This window comes from Meles meles, chromosome 14 (genome assembly GCF_922984935.1).
Source record: "Meles meles chromosome 14, mMelMel3.1 paternal haplotype, whole genome shotgun sequence".
Taxonomy (NCBI): Eukaryota; Metazoa; Chordata; class Mammalia; order Carnivora; family Mustelidae; genus Meles; species Meles meles.
The window spans coordinates 75,479,301-75,498,137 of record NC_060079.1 but is presented as its reverse complement, the minus strand read 5'-3'; the positions used below and the strand labels follow the sequence as shown (position 1 = coordinate 75,498,137).

The following is an 18,837-nucleotide window of genomic DNA, read 5'->3' as shown; positions in this document are numbered from 1 at the left end:
TCTCCTCATGATCAATTACTTCTGCTAAATCCAACAGGCACACCTCGGTTTTCTTCTTTTTTGGTGACTTCCTAATATTCACTGGCATCACCGACCTTTCCACCTTCATAAAATACTTGCTTAAAACATGGAATCTTAATACAAAGGCTTAGTAGACAGGTGCCCTGGTCTGTCTCAAACACTGCCAACAACATGCCCGAAATCCCAATGAGCTCCCCTGTTCTCCTCGACCGCCCTCAAGAGACAGACAACTTCTAGGAGGAGTGAAACATCTTCTGTCTTGATTCCCGTTGGTTCTCCGGGACCTCCGTTGTAGAGGAGGAGCTCAACGAGCAGCCGCTGAACTATATCACAGCAGCGAGGATGAACATGTACGGACTCTCAGCAGACCAGAATTCATCTCATGGCTGGGTCACTCAGCAAAGGCACGCTTAACGGTTCGCTTCACTGTCCGTGGGTAAGTAAGTGGGGGGGCCGGAAACAAAATGAATAAAATAACTTTTAGGAAGTTGTTGTGGTAGAAATGCCGGCAGTGCCCTCCACAGCAACGAGACTACAGAGAGTTTCTGTAAGTTTATGAAGCGGAACTGACACAGCCTGGATGCCTGGTGTCTGGAGGAAAACTCCAGTTTTACTCTAAATGAAATGCTTCGGAAAGTGGCTGAAACCAGGGAACAATACGAAAAAGTCTCAGTGACAGTATCTGCCAACTCTAATATGGTAACAACCAGCACCATACGAAGTTCTCCATTTCCAAAGCAAGTGGATTTTAGAACGAATGTTTTCTTCATTTGGTCACATGACAAGTTCCTTGACTCTCGAGCACAACATGACAGTCACTCAAGAGGGTCCGGGTGCAACTGTGCACCCAATCAGACAAGCAATTTTCCAGATTACATGGGCAGGAGCCTCCCCGTTTTTGTGAAAATTCAGTCCTGTGGTTCCGAAGTACGGAGCCGTATCCACTGAGCAAGGGCGCGTCTGGCAAGTAGACAGGTCAAGCGGTGCGAGGTTACTCTTCAATTCCCGGATGACCTCGTTTACCTGACCCCCTCCTATCAGACGTCAAGCTGATCTGAAGGAGTTGGTCTCTTTTTTTTGTTTTTTGTTTTTCCCCTTTGGAGTTGGCCTTGAAAGGATATTCTTTAGCTTGAGGTAAGTCACACTGCAAAGTGAGTTACCTGAGAGCCTTCTTCCTTAACCCAAGAGGAGCGGAGAGTAATTCCATTCCGCCACGCACATGTCAGGACCGACCAGATTCCTATGAATTCTGGGACCCCGAGCAGAACTTCTGCAGTAAGCTTTCACTCCTTTTGCTATCAGCAAGACACACCTCTCTCTGGCTCTTGCAGACAGTAACCTCTGCACAGCGGACACTCATGAGGGAGGAAAAAACAGAAAGTTGGTGGACAGGCCGTCCGGATCTCTCGGACTCAGTTTCCTCTCTCTCACCCACGTTACCATCCTTCCTTCACTTCTTCCAGTCTCTTATTCTTACTAGCTCAATCCCTTCACCTAGCCTGCCCGACCTCCAGCAACTACCTTCAAGCTGCGAGGGCTGGCTGAAGGCGCTAGGGTAACTGTACTTCGTGGACGTAGGTGGGCAGCGCCAGAGCTCGTCATTCAACGAGCCAGCTGCCCATGCGACCGCTTCCCTGGATGCCGCAGGCATTCCAAGAGGTTCCTGACACGTTATTAAAATTCCACTATTTCAAGAGTCGCGTATCTTCCTGACCCTTCCACTGCACAATTTTGAACCATCTTTTTGGGGGGAGGCGGGGGTAGGGACACAGGTAACACAAAATAGGCTCAAAATTCAAAAAGTACTTCCGTCATGGGGTCAGCCATCCGGCCCCCCAATTCAAAGGCAACCATGGTTAATCGGTGTCTTGGGGCTCCTTCCAAAGATATTCCATACTCACAACAAACACATATTCTCTTTTACACAATGAAAACCCAAGGCTTTTGTCACTTGACAGATCAGTATACAGAGAAAATTCAGAACCTTTGAGACGGCCATGCAGTCGTTCATGATAGGGCTTTACTCGGTTATCCTACTTTGATGGGCATTCCAGTTGTCTCCAGCCCTTTACCTACAAACCACACTGCCACGAACATACTAATACACGTGCGACCTGGGAACACAGCCTGTAGTACAAATTCATTTTGTCAAACCGCTCTCCCTGGAGGCTGTATCCATTTGTACACCCCCAATAAACATACATGGGGCTCTTTCTCTATAACCTTATGCCATTAGAGAATTATCAAGCTTTTCATCTTTGCCAAAATGCAGGTGGAAAAGGGTTATGTCATAATTTAACTTGAATTTCTCTGTGTAAATGGACCCATTTTCTCACCTGTGTAGGAGCCATTTATGTATTTCCTTTGCTACAAGCCACGTGAGCATTTTTTACTTAGAAGGTTGGTCATTTTTATATTGATCTAAACGAGTTCTATATATATTTAGAACATTTCCCTTTTGTCACCAAAGGAGTGACAAATTTCTCTTCTGGTTGGTTGGCTTCTCTGCTGGCTTTACTTGTGGTGGTTTTACATTTTTGGAAATATTTAACGTTTTTTTTTAAAAGATTTTATTTATTTATTTGATAGACAGAGATTGCAACTAGTCAGAGAGGCAGGCAGGGAGAGAGAGGAGGAAGCAGGCTCCCTGCTGAGCAGAGAGCCCGATGTGGGGCTCGATCCCAGGACTCTGGGATCATGACCTGAGCCGAAGGCGGAGGCTTTAACCCTCTGAGCCACCCAGGCGCCCCAATATTTAACATTTTTAAGCATCAACTTATTTCCCAATTTTTTCTCAACTGGAAAAATAACTATATCAAGAAAACAAATGTTTTTGCCAAAGTGAAAGAATTTCATGTTCACACGATATTATGTTTTCTGAAAAAAATTCATTAAGAGAGTATTTTTCTCCAATAGGATAATATTTTTGCTACTTTGTCTAGCATATTTTTAAAAACTTGCGGGGGGGGGGGGAGTCTGAGTGAAAAAATTACCTAACAAAAAATGTAGTTTACATGATCATAACGCTGAGTTGTTTTTAGAAAAAGTTTTTTGTTTTTTTTTAAGATTTCATTTACATATTTGAGAGAGAAAGCATGAGCAGGGGGAGAGGGAGAAGCAGACTCCCCACTAAGCAGTAAGCCCAACACGGGGCTCCATTCCAGGACCCCAGGATCATGACCTCAGCTGAAGGCATATGCTTAACTGACTGAGTCACCCAGGTGCCTGATTTTAAAGTCTTAAATATAAAATATTGCATGACTTCAAAAACTTACCTCAATTTTTGTCATTTACCATGTACTATGTATCAATTTTCTAACTAGGATTAAAGTCCTTTATTATAAGCACCTAAGAGCATTATGGTATTCATTTTTAAATGCTACTTCCAAAATGTTTTCTGTCTACTGTGCACTTTAGCCATATATAATTTCTAATACAAAGCCTACAGTAGGCATATATGTAAAAGTGAAGGGACCTTGTTTGCTGATGTCCTTTTCACGTTCAAATTAAGAGTCTACACTAGGGGCGCCTGGGTGGCTCAGTGGTTTAAGCCTCTGCCTTTGGCTCGGGTCATGATCTCAGGGTCCTGGGATTGAGCCCCGCATCGGGCTCTCTGCTCAGTGTGGAGCCTGTTTCTCCGTCTCTCTCTGCCTGCCTCTCTGCCTACTTGTGACCTCTCTCTCTGTCAAATAAATAAATAAAATATTTAAAAAAAAAAAAAAAAAGAGTCTACACTAAAAACTGACCATGGATACAGGCAAAAGGAAAGAAAGAATAATATTGTATTTTATTCTAGGAAGTATTTGAAAATTATTTCTTTAAAAGAACCATGCTTTTAGCATGTCCGTATAGAAATTCCAGTAACTACATGATTTGGCATTACTTTCTACTCTAAAAATGGGATAAAAGGAACAGAGACTACGAAATAAAATGCAAGTATAAATACATATTGAAAACATAAAGAAAATATGATTTTGTGCACAAAATTATTTGTTGATAAATGCTAACTTCATTTAAATCTTAATTTTTATTAAAATATTCCATAAAAATACTTTAGTAGATGTACTTAAAACCATATTTGCAAAAGTACCCTCTAAATACCTCTGATGGGGGGGGGTGGCACCAGGCTGGCTCAGTCCTTAGAGCATGTGACTCTTGATCTTGGGGTTTTAAGGTCGAGTTATTAAGTCTGAGCCTCCACGTTAAGTGTAGAGATTACTTAAAAATGAAATCTTTTTTTTTTTTTAAGATTTTATTTATTTATTTGAACAGAGATCACAAGTAGGCAGAGAGGCAGGCAGAGAGACGGCGAAGCAGGTTCCCCACTGAGCAGAGATCCCAGGACCCTGAGATCATGACCTGAGCCGAAGGCAGAGGCTTAACCCATTGAGCCACCCAGGCACCCCTAAAAATAAAATCTTAAAAAAAAAAACAAAAAACTGGTGGGATCTTTTCTTTCTTTCTTTTTTGAAAGATTCTATTTATTCAATTGACAGAGAGAGAGAGAGAGAGAGAGAGAGAGAGAAGGAGACTCCCCGGTGGGCAAGGGAGTCTGACACCAGGCTCGATCCCAGGACTCTAGGATCATGACCTGAGCCAAAGGCAAACACTTAGCTGACTGAGCCACTCAGGCACCCCTGGTGGGATGTCTTCTTAGTCAAGAAGTCTAGAACAAAATATGTGGTGGTAGAACAAATGGAAAAGGGTAAGCTAGATTAGAGTAAGAAATTCTCAGGCAATGCGTATGTAATTATTTCTTATTATACATCCATATGTAATTATTATTTTTTATTCTTATGTTCATCACCATTTTCTCTGTTTGGAAAGAAAACTATAGGGTGGTAATTTCAATGATATGAATCCTACAAAACATGTCCCTCCCTCCACCACAGGCATCTAAAGAGGAGACAATTTTACATCAACCAAACCAAACACTGTTAAGAAACCAAAATGAAAACTCTTTCAGATGCAGAATCTTACTTATCTCAAATCCTGTATCGCTCTTGAATATTATTACTAACTTGGATAAAACTAAAATCACTGCTAAAATTCAACACTCTGAATTTTAATGCCAATTCAAAAAACCCGTTTACATCTAGAAGAGCTAATAAGCTACTAAAAATGCTTCCTAACAGCTTCTCCTAACCAAGCATTCCTTGACTGTGTACTTTTCACCACAGGGTACGTGTACATACAATATTGTGCACATTTTTGTGCTTTATTCGTGTCCCTGTCCTACCTTCCTTAAACAGTATGACCGTAGCCTTAACTTTCAGCATATCACAAAAAAAACCCCTTGTATCCTGTGACAGAATTATTCTGGTTAGAAATAAGTGCATTATTCCTTGCAATTTTCCATGACAGTGCTACTATTTCCCAGAATTTTGTCTAGCAAAACGACTCTGTAAGATGAGTTACTAAGACGTACCAGCGCGTGGGCTTTGGACCACACCAACCTTGGTTTTCTCTTAGATTCTACGCTCACAGGCTCTTGACAGAGCCTCTCCCTCTCCACGCCAGGCTGGTAACACCCGCCTTCAGTCTTCCTGCTGCCCCATTTAGAGAGAAGCTGTATATGGCGCTTACCATGGCGCCTGGGACAGGCCACACTTCACTGCAGACCAAAGTAATCAGCAACTTCACGAAAATACCTCCAAAGAGGCTAAACTCGGTATCAAAACCAACACTGCAATCAGAATAAGACCAGGGAACCCCATCCTCACTCCGTGTGTGGAAAACAAACAAAAAATTAAGGAAGCACACACTTCCATAATAAGAACCGAAGTTATCTCTAGAAGATGTCTCTGATTTTTTTCAGGCAACTTAGCTTGCTACCACGGGCCTGGGCTTTGCCTTGCCTATTTATAGCACCATTTCCAAGGCAAGTCGTGACTTCCGTATTAATCACGTTCTAAGCTATTACTCATTAGTCATCTGCGCCAAGGAGAACTTCTTCACCTTCACGGAGATCCTTCCTTTCCCCCAGCCACTCGAGCACTGGCTGGGGGAAAGAATGAGCACATTTTTTCTTTTAAATCTTTCTCTGAGATGTAACTGGTTGAAGGAACCTCTATTATAGCATTTATCACCGCATTTTAATTACTTCCAAGTCTCCCTTTATCATAACAACTAGAGATTGTTGACATGGCTATCTCCAAAGCAAGTTACCTTTAAGTCATCTTTTTTCCAACATAATATCATGTTCACATTAGCAATTTTTCATTGCTTCCTTGGGAGAGATTTCTAGATGTGGAATCACCAGACCACAGAATATGAACATTTTTAAAGGTCTTTGATGGATGTTATCAAATTATTTTGTAGAAAGGGTAAAGGGATATATATATTCCCATTTAATTCACCTTCGAGTTGCTCAGAGCTCAGCAACTATTATTGGAAAATTTATTATTTGAAATATTTAGGAGGTAGAACATATCCACCATAGTAACAAGGATATAATTTAGTCTAAAAATACTTGTTTAAATATTCATGATTAAATACTTACGAAAGAACTGAGTCAGGGGCGCCCTTGTGTCTCAATCAGTTAAGCATCCAACTCTAGATTTGGACTCCGGTCGAGCCTCTCAGCCCCCTGGGAGCAGAGCCTGCTTAAGATTATCCTTCTCCCTCTGCCACTTCCCACATCTACTCCATGCTCTCTCTCACTCTCAAAAAATCCCCCCAAAACTGGGGTGCCTGGGTGGCTCAGTCATTAAGCGCCTGCCTTTGGCTCAGGTCATGATCCCAGAGTCCTGAGATCGAGCCCCACCGGCTCCCTGCTTGCGGGAAGCTTGCTTCTCCCTCTGCCACTCCCCCTGCTTGTGTTCCTTCTCTCGCTGTCTCTCTGCCTCTACTGAAAGAAATGAAACTCATAAACAAACAAACAAACAAACCCCAAACTATGTCACGGATCTGGATAACCCATATGTTTAAACCTTTAAGGAAAGGCCAAGCTGTTTTCCAGAGCCTCGGCACCATTTTACGTTTCTACCACCAGTGGGTGAGGGCTCCAATTTCTGCGCATCTCCTAATTCCCTTGTTGTTATCTATTGGACCACAATCATCCTAGGGGTGTGAGGTGTTCTCTCTGCGTGGTTTGGATCTGCATCTCCCTGATGAGTAACAATGTTAATTAAGCATCTTTGTTTTTCCTTACTGACAACTGTAGATATGCTTTTGAGAAATGCCTATTCAGATAAAAAAATGCCATTTTTTTTTAAAGATTTTTTTTTTATTTATTTATTTGACAGAGAGAGAGATCACAAGTAGGCAGAGAAGCAGGCAGAGAGAGAGGAGGAAACAGGCTCCCCGCGGAGCAGAGAGCCCGATGCGGGGCTCGATCCCAGGACCCTGAGATCACGACCTGAGCCGAAGGCAGCGGCTTAATCCACTGAGCCACCCAGGTGCCCCCAAAAATGCCATTTTTATAGTGGGGTTTTTTAAATTACTGTTTTAAGTTTTCTTTATGTTTTGTTTTTTAGAGAAAGAGAGAGGCAGAGAGTGTGTGTGTGAGCAGAGTGGAAGGAGGCAGAGGGAGAAGAAGACAGAAAATCTTAAGCAGGCTCTGCACCTAACACGGAGCCTAACATGGGGTTTGCTCTCATGACCCTGAGATTATGACCGGAGCCAAAATCAAGGATCAGACACTTAACCAACTGAGCCACCCAGGCACTCCAGTTTTACATACTCTATATACAAGTGTTTTACTGAATATATGATTTGCAAATGTGTTTTCTCATTCTCTGGTCTATCTTTTCAATTTCTTGTAGGTATCCTTTGAAGCACAGTTTTTAATTTTGACAAAGACCAACTTATCTACTTTTTCTGTTGCTTGTGCTTTTGTCCTAAGAAACTACTGCCACGTGCAAGGTCATGAATATGTATCCTTATGTTTCTTCTAAGAGTTTTATTGTTTTATCTCTTACCTTTAGATCTTTTATCCCCTTTTGGTTAATTTTGGTGTATTAACTCAATATGAGATAGGAATCAACTTTATTCTTTTACATCTAGATACCCACTTGTTCCAATACCATTTGCTGACAAGATTATTCTTTCCTTCATTGAATTACTCCAGTAGTTTTGTCAAGAATCACTTGAACACACACACAGGGATTCAGTTCTGGATTCTCACTTCTGTATCTCTACACAAGTACTAACTAGACTATCTTTATGAGACAATTTTGTGGTAGGTTTTGAAGAGGGAAATAGAGTTCTCCAACTTTATTCTTTTCTTAAAGATTGCTTTTACTATCAGGGTCCCGTAAGTTTCCATATAAATTTTAGTGTCAGCATGGCACTTTCTGGAAAAAAACGTTGGATTCTGGAAGGAACAGCATTGCATATATAGATCAATTTAGGAAATACTGACATCTTAATAATATTAAGTCTTTCAATTCAGGAATATGAGATGCTTTCTGTTTATATCTGGATTTCCATTCACTTCTTTTTCAATGGTTTGTGGTTTTCACAGTATAAATTTGTACTTCTTTTGTTCTTCGTTCTTTTGATACTCTTGTTAATGGAACTGTTTTCAAAATTTTATTTTTGGATTGTTCAATTGCAAGTAAGTTGAAATGCAACTGATTTTATGCATTTATTTTGTATCCCAGACCCTTCCTAAACTTGTTTATTATCTGTAATATTTCCTTAATGGATTTCATAGGATTTTCTACATACAATAATGTGTCACCTACAATACAGATTTTTCTAACTTTCACCAGTTATAGTTGCTTTGCTGCACAAAACTGCTTGAGTGGATCTCTGCCATTTAACTTTTAATATAAGTTTTATCAATATATAACTTCAATTGGAAGAATGAAAAGATTCTGATTGTAATTCAAAAATGCAGCAAAATTTTATGGCTATCAAAAGGAAAGTTTTGACCTTTCCATAAGAAGCAAAAAAATAATAATAAAAATCTCATTTAGGAACATGAACTCGATATATAACTGTTCTTTATTATTTCTGCTTATTTGTAGTTAACGTAAGTATCAGGCAAAAAAAAAATTTAAGTGCACGTACAGTACTCATTTTTTTGTCTTTAGGAAGCCTGCTTTTTTTTTTTTTTTTTGGTGCAAAATGGTGGTTTATTAAAGCACGGGGACAGGACCCCTGAGCAGTAAGAGTTGCTGCCCCGGGTTGTGAGGGACGGCGGGTTCTGTACCCTGCGGTTGGGGGAAGGTGAGGGGGAAGGTGAGGGGGAAGGGAGGTTTCAATGGAGTTTTCATATGCTAAAGAGGGCCTACCAGGTGCTGCGAGTATCCCAGAGGTCTTCCAGCTTGATCACTGTTGTCTTTTGGCAAGTCATTAACATCCAGATAGTTGGGAGATTCCTGTCTTGCAGGCAAGTTAACTATTTGTTTCTCGTTTATGGCGGTCAGGGGTGCCTGAGGCATGCTACGCATATTACCGAGGGGAGCGGGTGGAGAGGGGGTGCAAGGTGCCAGCTTTTGCTTTGTCCTCAGCCAGCCTCCTGCTCCCTCATCATTGCCCCCTGAACAATTCTGATCCTTAAATCTTTAAGGTAGTTGAAGGTGGAAGGTCTCATCTTCTGTTAACTTCTTCCTGCTGAATAGGGGTGTAGAGCTGTCCCTACCTACTCGGGTCAACATTGATCAGTGGAGGAACGTATAGGGGAGTTACGAAAGGTGGAGGCAGCTGAATCCAGTGCTGACAGTGAAGAAGTGTCTCTGTGCACCGTAAGGATCATCTGTCGTGGTGAAGTCACTGTAGTAGTGGAGTCTCGGCGCCAAGTAGAGAAACACCATTTTGCACCGAAGCTCAGAGTCCAAATGTAAAGACTCACAGCCCCACATTCGGGCGCCATATGATGAAGTTCTAGAACATTTTTAAAAGTTCTATGAACATTTTTAAAGGTCTTTGATGGATGTTATCAAATTATTTTGTAGAAAGGGTAAAGGGATATATATTCCCGTTTAATTCACCTTCGAGTTGCTCAGAGCTCAGCAACTATTATTGGAAAATTCATTATTTGAAATATTTAGGAGGTAGAACATATCCACCATAGTAACAAGGATATAATTAAGTCTAAAAATACTTGTTTAAATATTCATGATTAAATACTTACGAAAGAACAGTCAAGGGCGCCCTTGTGTCTCAATCAGTTAAGCATCCAACTCTAGATTCGGTGAGGTTCGGTGGGCTGAAGTCCGGAGCCGATGACGGAAAGAATTCTTGAGACATCTTTGGTGCAAAATGGTGGTTTATTAAAGCACGGGGACAGGACCCGTGGGCAGAAAGAGCTGCTGCCCCGGGTTGTGGAAGCCTGAATTCTTGAGTAAATTTTCTTCACTTCAGGAGTGCCCTGACATTTTTCTTCCAAGTGAACTAACTGTCTGCAATGTGAATTTATGCCACCATCTTTAAGATAACAGATGCATTAATCTTTTCTTTTATCATGAACTATTTTAATCAGTTTCACATCACGCAGGGTAAAAGAGAAGAGATGATATCTTGGGAATCCAGAAGAGAATCGTGAAATAAATATAAGTAAAACTCAGTTTGTTTTTGGTATTTTGACGTTTATCATCTTATTATGTAAAATAATATTTCAACTTTGTGTTGAGCAGATCTTACACTTAATTATTCTATTCATTCTGACCCTTATATTCAGAACCAAAGACCTAAAACATAAAATTTCACTCCATCTACCCCTCCTTCACATCACGTTTTCCTCTACCATGCTTCCTTCACTTCCTAGGTTCCTCCTTCCTGCTTTTAAATTTTATAAAAAATGCTCATCTGTGTTGGTTTGCATCTTTTTAAAATTTTTTATATAACATAAAATTTAATAGCTTACCCATTTTTTAAGTACAGTTCAGTGCTATGAAATATGTGTACCTTGTTATGCATCAGTCACCACTGGCCAGCTCCATCCTTTCATCTTGCAGAACTGAAACTCTATGTCCTTTAAACAGGAACTCCCCACTGCCCATCCCACTCCTCCCAGCGCCTGGCAACCACCATTCCATTTTCTGTCTATGAGTTTAATTACTCTGCATATTGTAGGATTTGGAATCAGGGAGTATCCCTCCTTTTGTGTCTGGCTTATCTCACTGAGCACAATGTCCTCAGGGTTCGTTCATGTTGCAGCATGTATGAGAATTTCTTCTTTTGTAAGGCTGAGTAATATTCTGTGATCTGTAAACACCACGTTTTGTTTATCACTTACCCGTCACTGGACGTTTGGGCTGCTTCTACTTCTTAGCTATTGGAACAATGCGGCTGAACATGGATGTGCAAATGTCTCTTCAAGACCCTGATTTGGATTCTTTTGGGGTAAATACCCAGCAGTGGTATGGCTGGGTCATATGGGAATTCTACTTTTAGTTTTTGAGGAACCACCAAACTGTTTTTCCAGCAGCAGCACCATTTAACACTCCAACCAACAGCTGCATAGGGATTCCAAGGTCTCCATAGCCTCACCAACACTTACTGTATTTTGTGTTGGTTTTTTATCGTAGCATCTTAAGAACTCTGAGTTGGTGGTTCTGGTTTGCATTTGGTTTGCAATCATGATTTGCAAATCATGGTACTGATTTGCATTTCCCTAATGATTAGTGATGCTGAGCATATTTTCATGTGTTTACCAGCTATCTCTGTACCTTCTTTGCAGAAAAATGTTTAAAGTTCTTGGCCCATTTTAAAAATCAGGTTGGTTTTTTTGGTTTTATTGCTGTTTAGTTACTAGAGTTCTTCATATATTTTGAATAATAACTCCTTGTCAGATATATGCAAATATTTCCTCCCAGTCTGTGGACTGCCTTTTCACTCTGTTGCTGGCTGTGGACCTTTGATGCACCAGTTTTATTTTTTATTTCTTTGAAGATTTTTTATTTATTTATTTGAGAAAGAGAGAGACAGCACAAGCAAGGGGAACAGCAGCAGAGAGAGAGGGAGAAGCAGGCTCCCCGCTGAACAGGGAGCCAGATGCGGGACTCAATCCCAGAACCCTAAGATCATGACCTGAGCTGAAGGCAGATGATTAACTGGCTGAGCCACCCAGGCACCCCAATGCATCAGTTTTAAATTGTGATATAATCTAACTTATGTTTATTTTCTTGCCTGGGCTTTTAACATCACGTGCAAGAAATTATCATCAAATCCAATGTCATGAGACTTTTCCAGGTTTTCTTCTTACATTTAGGTCTTTAATAGATTTTGAGTTGATCTTGTACATGGTGTAAGGCAAGAATCTAAATTTTTTCTTTTGCATGTGCATATACACTGTCGCCACTACTATTTATTTATTTATTTAGTAAAGATTTTACTTATTTATTTGACAGAGAGAGACACAGTGAGAGAGGGAACACAGGCAGGGCAAGCGGGAGAGGGAGAAGCAGGCTTCCTTCCGAGTCCGATGCAGGGTTCAATCCCAGGACCCTGGGATCACGACCCAAGCCGAGGGCAGACGCTTAACGACTGAGCCACCCAGGCACCCCACTGACTACTGCTTATTGAAAAGACTATCCTCTCCCCCACTGAATTGCCTTGGCACTCTTACCAAAAATCATTGACCAGATAGCCAAGGATTTATTTCTGGGCTCTCAGTTCTATTCCAATGGTCTATGTGCCTGTATTATGACGGTACCACACCATTGTGACTACTGTAGTTTTGTAATAAGTTTTAAAAATCAAGAAGTGTGAGCTTTCCAACTTTGTTCTTTTTCAAAATTGTGCTGGCTATTTGGGGTCCCTCTCTTAAGATAAAGATGATCTCTTTATCTCTGCAAACCTTCAGCTGGGATTTTGATAGGGATCGTACTGAATCTATAAACTGCTTAGGGTAGTACTGACATCACAACAACATAAGACTTCCAACCTAGGGACACAAGAGGACTTTGCATACGTTTGTGTCTTCTTCAGTTGAAGAACACTGTGTAGTATCTTATGTACAAGTCTTTCTCCTCCACGGTTGAGTTTATTCCTAAGTGTCTTATTTTTTTTTGGTGCTGCTGTAAGTGAAATTGTTCTTGCTTTGTGTATTTCAAAATTTTACAAGTGTATCATTAAGTATTTATAGTTTTACAACTTTCTTTTTTACTATTCTTAGAATATACACATGCACACTGAAAGTGTAACAATGAGTACAAGGAGGACACACAGCATCTGTAGGATGGCTGTCCCCTCTGGAGAGGAAAAGGGCAGAATGGAATCGCATAAAAAGATCTAGCTGTAACTATGAATCTTTTTTCTTTCATTAGAGACCTATATAGAACATTTGTACAGCTGTATAGAACAGCGTACTTTCCTCATTTGAAACAACTTGTAATTTAAATTTTTGTAATTAAAATCATTCTGAAAATATGGGATAGCCAAAGCATTACTACAGGCATAAAACCTTGCAGTACTACTTCTGGGATCATTAACCTAGACAGTCACCTCTAGGACAATTCAACTTTTTCTTGATGTGGCTAGTGGGAGTTCTAGACAATCAACAGTCACAGCTCTTCCCCTGAGACCCAAAAAGCAGAGGTTCCACACGATTACAGACTTCATACCAATGAGCCTTTACTTCGGCTACACTATTCACCTTGACTCTTTTCGCTAAGATTGATGTCAAGGGAAGCGCAGTCTAATGTGCTTAGGAGAAAAGTACACACTGTCGGGAAAGTACACGCGGTCAGGAGTACTTGCTTCTTGCTACGTTTGCCGCTTCTGAGAGTAGCAAAGCCAATAAACAGGGGTAGTAGTTATTGATACTATATATCAAGGTGGATATTTTCCAGGGAAATTTTTAGTGGAATATTTTTTTGAAACAGCCCTGCTGTGCCCGTGGGCTAAAAAGTAAAACAGGAGGTCATTCTATAGCGAAGTCAAAGACACCACTCAAGCTGATGGTCTCTGGTTTTCAACACGGAATGGGAAAGCAGCACAAAGAATAACAGCTCTGAGAAGTAATCCGAGCAGTTTTCTTACTGAGGCAAGGCACTGCTTAGAAAAACACTGTACTGGAGGATCCGATGAACAGTAACACTTCAGGGTGACTCAGTACAGAACTGAAAATTATGCTAAGTCTACATTTTTGAAAAGTTAACCTTCCCCAAGGAAAATGCTGCACTGTAATATTTATGCTCCTTACTTCAGTATATATAATTTGCTTCTCAACCCGATGCACACTTAAATCTCTACTTATGAAGCTACTTTTTAAAATGATCATATAGAAAAGAGGAATGTAAAGAATCCCGTAAGTCCATCCCAAAACACACTGTAAGACAATTGTTTAACTCCACCATAGTTCTCATTTCAAGAGAGTGGACTGAAATACCTTTTAGGAACAAATGCTTTAGCAATTTTGGCATATCGAATGAATCACAAATTTAAGGAGCCTACACGTAATTCCTGAGTTAATCTCATTTACCTGGGACTGATCACCACATAAGAATGTCAGCTTCTCAACTGGTAACAGCCTAGCACTTACCTAGCACACAGTAGGTACATAATAAGGATATGCTGCATTAACGAATTCTCTGTAACTCTTAACGTGGGGTACTTTCTATCGGGAAAATGCCACCAGGGGGTGTCTGGCTGGCTGAATTTGGTAGAGCACGGGACTCTGCACCTGGGGGTGGGGAGTCTGAGCCCCACTTTGGGGGTAGAGTTTACATAAAAACAAACAAAACTGCCACCATATACCTCGGCCTCACCAGGTTTTATTTCTGTGAAATTCTATTAATTTTCATATCCTGTTGAAATCTTTTGATTTTCCCACACAACAAAACAACGTTTCATCACAACTTAGCCACAAGAAGAGAAATGTAGATTAATAAAATATTCACTGTACTAACTACATAGCAGCTTCTGTGGGTTCATGCTGAAAGCAAAAAAGGACGCGAGTTAACCTTTCACGGTATTTTTCTGGCAATCTCAAATCACAGTACTTAAACATAACATTCATACCACAGTACAAATACTAAATCTTAATGTAATGCTGTTCAGTACAGACCAGAATTAAACTAAAGCAGTTCTATCATGGATACCATCCAAGGGGTTGAAGTTCAAGTTCCTTTGAAATAAAAGGAATGTCAGCACAAGGTAAATTTAGCCTCAAGAATGTCTCACACAACATGATGTCTCAAGAAATGCTAGATAGGCTTCAGATTACTTGTTTTAAAAGAATGATCACCTACCACAGCTATCATATGTTTGGAATTATACTTAAAAATGCTCTTCTCTGTCACAAAAGCAGAAGTATTACTTCTCAATAACAAAAGGAAAATGAATCAGGTGTCAGGAAGTGGTTTTAGAATGTGCCTAAATCTCAGAATGTATATTTCCTAATTAACGTGAGACAACAAAAACTGCCATTGGCATTCAGCTTCCTAAAGAAGATGAGACAAATACAGAGCTGTGTTACAGATTCAAAAGATGTTACAGATTCAAAAGATAAATAGGTTAAAAAACTGCTTTAAATATTCACAGATAATTTCAAGATTGCCAAAAAAATAATAAAGAAATAAAACTCACAGAGAACGCTGGCCCACTGTTTGATGCTACGACAGTATGAACTTCATCATGCAATTTTACTGAGAGCTCCCAGTTAGCCACTTGTGGTTTAACAACAGGCACTCTGAAGTAGGAAAAAAGAAAAAGAGTTAATCATTTTATATTATTCTCCTAGTAAGCTGAGTTTCCTTTGACATTAAGTGTGCAGGGTGAAACAGCCAAAGACCGTAATTCAGAACATTATTTTAAAAGATTCTATCCTTGGGAAAAAACCTTTCAGGTTTGAACTGGAATAACTGAAAACAAACAAAACACACGCAGACATTCTGAGGAGAAGAGCAATCATTCTGGGATAAGTGTGGTCCCTCCACCTACTCCAAGTACCATCATCTCTTCTTCGATTTAATTGTGACAGTCTTCCAAAAATGAACTTTATACAACTACTCATTTCTTTTCAATATTTGGTTACTGTTCCAGGCAGTTTTTAAAAATTTACGACGTTAGTCTCTTATTTTTCCAGGTTTACTGAGTTATACTTGTTATCAAAAAAACTGCATAAAATTAACATATAATTTAGAGAGTTCGGACAAAGTTATTCACTTGTGTTTCCATCACCATAATTAAAGTAATAGACATATCCATCACCTCCAAAAAAGTCTCCTTGTATCCTTTCATTTTGTTTTGGTTTTTTGTTTGTTTGGGTAAGAATACAACTTCAGTGATGCTAGTCTTAACACAAAGGTCTTTCCTGCCAATGAGCCACATTATGTGGTCCAGAAAAAACCGGTCAATAGACAAAAACATTTTTAGACTATAAATATTTCCCACAATTTTTTTTTTAAAAGATTTTATTTATTTATTTGACAGAGAGAGATCACAAGCAGGCAGAGAGGCAGGCAGAGAGAGTGAGAGGGAAGCAGGCTCCCCGCCGAGCAGAGAGCCCGATGCGGGACTCGATCCCAGGACCCCGAGATCATGACCCGAGCCGAAGGCAGTGGCCTAAACCACTGAGCCACCCAGGCGCCCCTTTCCCACAATTTTTTAAAGTAACAAAATTTTAATGATTTTTGAATTAACCTAATTTAAATACTGTGTTTTCATTATTTACGTTGTAAAAGAATATTTCCAAAACACTAAGTAGGTAGTATCCAGATTCTGTTTCAAGTCACAGCTCTGAAAAAATGTTGCAGGTTATGTTTTAACACCCCATCCCCCAAAGTCCAAAATGATTCTCTGCGTATTCTACTAAAAAAAAAAATCAGTCACATAAACTATGATTATAATCAAATCCTCTCTAGACACAATGTCTAACAGAGGAGGATGGGTAATTTAGGCGAACACTGGTATTCGGCCCACTGTTTATTTTCTGAAGATGAAGAAATGTTTTAAAACTCTAGAAATGGAAATTAGAGAAAAGTTTAAAAATGCATCCGTAAATCACCACTAATACACAAGGCAGAGACACGGAGGATTCCCTTCAGTCGGTTTGAAGAGGACGCGTTCAGAGGACAGAGCTTCTCACAGGAGGGCTTGAAAGGACAACAGGGAAGCGTACGGGAGGCGGAGGCGGAGGCAGAAGTGAGGCGAGGAGAGAGGAAAGCGTGGTGGGCACAGTGCTCCCGCGTGTCAACGCCATCCCTACTTTGGCACTCTCTTCCACCAGGCATCTGTCTGTCCAAGTGGGTCTCCCCCACTGGCCTGGGAGCTCCTAAAAGACCAAGATCAGACCTTATTTTTGCATCCCCAGGACCCAGCGCAGGCTGGGGAGAAAGGGTGGGGGGTAGGGGTCCGTAGGGCCGAATGTGAGGAGCACCTGTTATGGCCGAGCACTGCCGGGGCAGCCCAGGTCCCCCAAGGGACAGAGTGCCTGCAAAAGCAGCATGGACCCCAGGCTCCTGGCTTACTACCCGGATGTTCTTGAACTATACAGACGACCTCACTAGGCTTCCCTCTGTTTACCTTCCGAAGAGGTTAACACCCGACCTTTTCAGGGGTACTGTCACAACAGAAACAACCTGACAGCTAGTATTACTGGCCACACTGCTTTCTTAAATCTTTCCTATCAAAATAATTACGTAACTCTCCTGCTCCAGATTGTTCCATGCTTTTCTACTTCACCTTGGGTTAAATCTTAACCAAGCTACCTACCAGTCAAGTTTCCTGTTTAATTAAGGCCCCACTCTTCGTATCCAGTTTTATTTCTGATTATGCTGACTTGTGTATCTGGTTTCCCCAAACTCTTAAAGTACTTCACAGATCAAGCCAGAACAAGCAAGAGAACTAACACAGCGGTCACACACTCAGGCTCCGGTGACTTGAGGCAGCAGATAAAGAACCCAGCCCTGCCATTAATTAGCCCTGACCTTGAGCCAACCGCTGGCTCAGTCTCCGTATATATCAAACCAGACATAGAAGGGCATCTCCATCAGAGCGATGTGCTGAGGACCACGTTAAGCAGTGCATATAAATGGTAACTTTCATTACTTTGATTAGTCCCAACCCTAGACCAACACTCACTGCCCGTCCCCCAGCCCCAGAACTGAAAGCCCTTCATGGAAACCCTGGATTCCTTCTGCTCCACAAACTAACAGATTTTTCAAGGCCATCATCGCTCTCCTAAACTGTTCCCTAGTTACAGGCACTGACCTTAGTACAAACCTCAGTCATCTCCCCTCTGCTTAACCTATATGACATGCTTAGTATTTTTCACAGCTCAGTAGCCCGGAGGAGGTAATTCTTGCCGGTAAACCTGGAGACCCTTTTCAGCTATGCAACAAGCCTCTGTCTCCCGCGGAGCTGCGGAGTTCATCCTAACATCCTGTTGGAAGCCAGACTGCATTTTCCCACAGAAAGCAATCCCACAGATGGTGGCGAGGTAGAGTTGCCACCCTTCAGAACCTAGCTACTATTTATTTTTCCATTGTCTTATTTTGATCCACATCTGTTTCATATATGTTCAAACCTACCCCAAGAGGGACCTTGTGCAAAGAGCACAGGCTCTTTTGAGTTGAAATCCCGAGGTTTCATCTCAGCCCCTTCTCTTACTAACAGTGCAGCCGGGCCTCCCTGAGTCCTTGGGAACCGGAATGTCCGCACCTGTGAAATCCGGCTGGCGCAGTGCTGGGAGGTGACAGCGAAGTTATGGCTTCTTCCGGGCACACAGCCCCTGCAGCGGCACTCGCCACACCGTATCTTTTTAGGTGACATGTTAGGAGGTCGTGGGAAAGAGGGGAAGCAGGCCCACGAGATACGAGCTAAAAATGGTCACACTTTGGACTCTCCTTAGAAGTTCATTCTCCCACAAACACAACTCAGTAAGATCCCTCCTGGCTCCATCTAAGTTTGAAAGTCCTT

General features: G+C 41.1%; 1 protein-coding gene across 2 annotated transcripts in view; it reads right to left on the bottom strand.

Annotated features, from left to right (window-relative positions):
• The window catches only part of PCCA (propionyl-CoA carboxylase subunit alpha), a 405,590-nt gene that overhangs the window by 127,066 nt on the left and 259,687 nt on the right, over nt 1–18,837 (bottom strand). For both annotated transcript variants that reach the window (XM_045978130.1, XM_045978131.1), the window contains one exon: nt 15,505–15,607. In XM_045978130.1, coding sequence (XP_045834086.1) covers nt 15,505–15,607 — 103 coding nt within the window. The remainder of the gene's footprint in view (nt 1–15,504; nt 15,608–18,837) is intronic.